Here is a 2095-nt window from a genome sequence, read left to right as displayed (position 1 = left end):
CGTGGTTTTGATGGACATGATTTGATCGATGTCTTATACTGAAAAGGAGGATTATTAGGTATTAGTCTATTATAATGATAGCATGGGCTTGGGTGATCTAAAACATACGTTGATAATAATTATATATTTAAACAATTATTATAAAATGCATGTTTTGGTCATAAAATATGGAACGAATTGTTGGGTATTAGCCCAATAAGAATTAGATTCTCATTTGTGTTAGATTTCAGAATTGGATTTTAATTGAAGCTAGATTTTTCAAAATTAGAATTCTGATTAAACCAAGTTTGAGATAGCTATATATTGTTTTAAATACTTGTGTTCAAGATGTACAGCTAATTATCGCTTGATAGTTGATATTTGAGTATTCAAATTTGAATGATTATATTATTGATAATATTTTTGATTAATAATACAAATGAGACATGATTTTCGGCCTCATATATTTTCGTGTGTACTTTGTATTAAAAGCCAGATTCTCATATTTTCATGGGTGACAGCCCACACATGTGCAAGAAATACATCAAGACGTCCCCGGCAGTACGTCAAAGCACAAGCTACGAATGTGGGAGTTGGGACTATCTCAAGTGCAGCCACACTTCCTAATGCTCAGAACTTTAAAGTAGAGGTGATGAAGATACTACTTACTTGGTTGTTTAACTTGATTCATATAAGTTAAAATAACAATCTAAAATGCAATACCGATGGATTAATGGAGACAACATCCGAAAGTTTGATCACAAACCACAAGATGACCTAGTTTAAGATTCTGTTGCAGTAGAAAACTATGTTTTGATCACCCTCACGTACAGGATTGCTGAAGCAACTCCGTCTTATTCATGCATGCATGCATGTAATAGCACATCAGTATTCTCACTCATTTAAACCCAATTCGTACATGATAGATGCATGTCACTAGCTACTGCAGGAGTAGTATATATACGAGTATGCTTTGAGAAATGTTAAGTCTATATAAGGGGAATCCGAACCAAATACTTCAAAGTCACTTTCTATTTTTCTTATAGAGAATCTATCAGCAGTAGATCTTCATCAGTTAATGTGAACATTTCCTCCAAATTCTCTCCAGGACTATGGTTGTAAGAAGTTGATGATTCGGGCTCTGATGTCAGTCTATTGGCATCGACATCGAATTTTTGGCTCAAATCCGGGACCAATAGTTTCGGAAAATTAACCTTAGCACGCGCGCCACGAATCTTGAAAGCAGCTCTGTCATAAGCCAATGCAGCATCCTCCGGTGTGTCATACGTCCCCAGCCATATCCTCGCCCCGCGCTTGGCTGGATTTCTTATCTCCGCCGCAAATTTCCCCCACGGACGTCGCCTAACGCCTCGGTACCGCTTCCACTCGGGCTGCTTCTCGGCCGAAAGCTCCTGCACGAAGTCTTGCTTTGCGTCCGCGTCCCTCAACATGTCCATCCACTCCATTGTGTAGTCTTCGACGGAGTCTGTTCCGCCACTGTCTGTGCTGCCGAAGCTGAGATTTCGCTCGTACACCAGAGGATCAGATGAAGTTATGGTATCAAAATTGTCAGCATCTTCTAAGAGATGCTGACGGATGGATTCGAGGGCCGAAAAATCGGGGTCGGGGAGATTGTATGAGGTCATGTTGGGGCCTTTTAGATCAAATTACTCTGAGATTCTTAGAAGAATGAGAAATAGGAAGGTACTATTTATAAGAGCATATGAACATAACTTTCTCTAAACAAAGTAATGAATACAAAAGAATTATAAGGCTTAGTCACATGCTATACTGGTTTGACCAATGACCAGAAGCCAATATTTTTGCCACGTTTGTGACTCACTTCCAAGTAAACTGTGGCATGCTGATTTATATGATTCTTGACGAGAATCTCTGGTCCTCTTTCTGATCAAAGAAAGAACTAATACCCGAAAGTATCTCACGTTTGTGGTTCTTAACGGAATGCATATTGTTCGACCCAGAATCCATCAAAAATTAGTTCAAAGTGGATAATACTTCTGAGACAAATCAATCTCTTGTCACGTTGATCAGCTATTGACATTTTAGTTTCCACCGTTGTGTTGTCTGTTCTAAGACACCTAACCGTGTTAGTGTT

At 38.8% G+C, this 2095-nt stretch overlaps 1 protein-coding gene across 1 annotated transcript; it reads right to left on the bottom strand.

Moving 5' to 3' along the window:
• Positions 1–689: 689 nt before the first annotated feature.
• LOC108202084 (ethylene-responsive transcription factor 13) lies at positions 690–1834 on the bottom strand. Its single transcript, XM_017370459.2, has one exon. The coding sequence runs from the start codon at positions 1623–1625 to the stop codon at positions 1020–1022; it is 606 nt and encodes a 201-aa protein (XP_017225948.1). The 5' UTR covers positions 1626–1834; the 3' UTR covers positions 690–1019.
• Positions 1835–2095: the final 261 nt, after the last annotated feature.

The sequence above is a fragment of the Daucus carota genome, chromosome 9, assembly GCF_001625215.2.
Source record: "Daucus carota subsp. sativus chromosome 9, DH1 v3.0, whole genome shotgun sequence".
Lineage (NCBI taxonomy): Eukaryota > Viridiplantae > Streptophyta > Magnoliopsida > Apiales > Apiaceae > Daucus > Daucus carota.
The sequence above is the reverse complement of the archived record's forward strand: the minus strand, read 5'-3'. Positions and strand labels throughout refer to the sequence as shown.

Excerpts from the sequence above, each read along its gene's own strand:
- LOC108202084 (XM_017370459.2), bottom strand. The coding sequence starts at position 1,625 with ATGACCTCATACAATCTCCCCGACCCCGATTTTTCGGCCCTCGAATCC.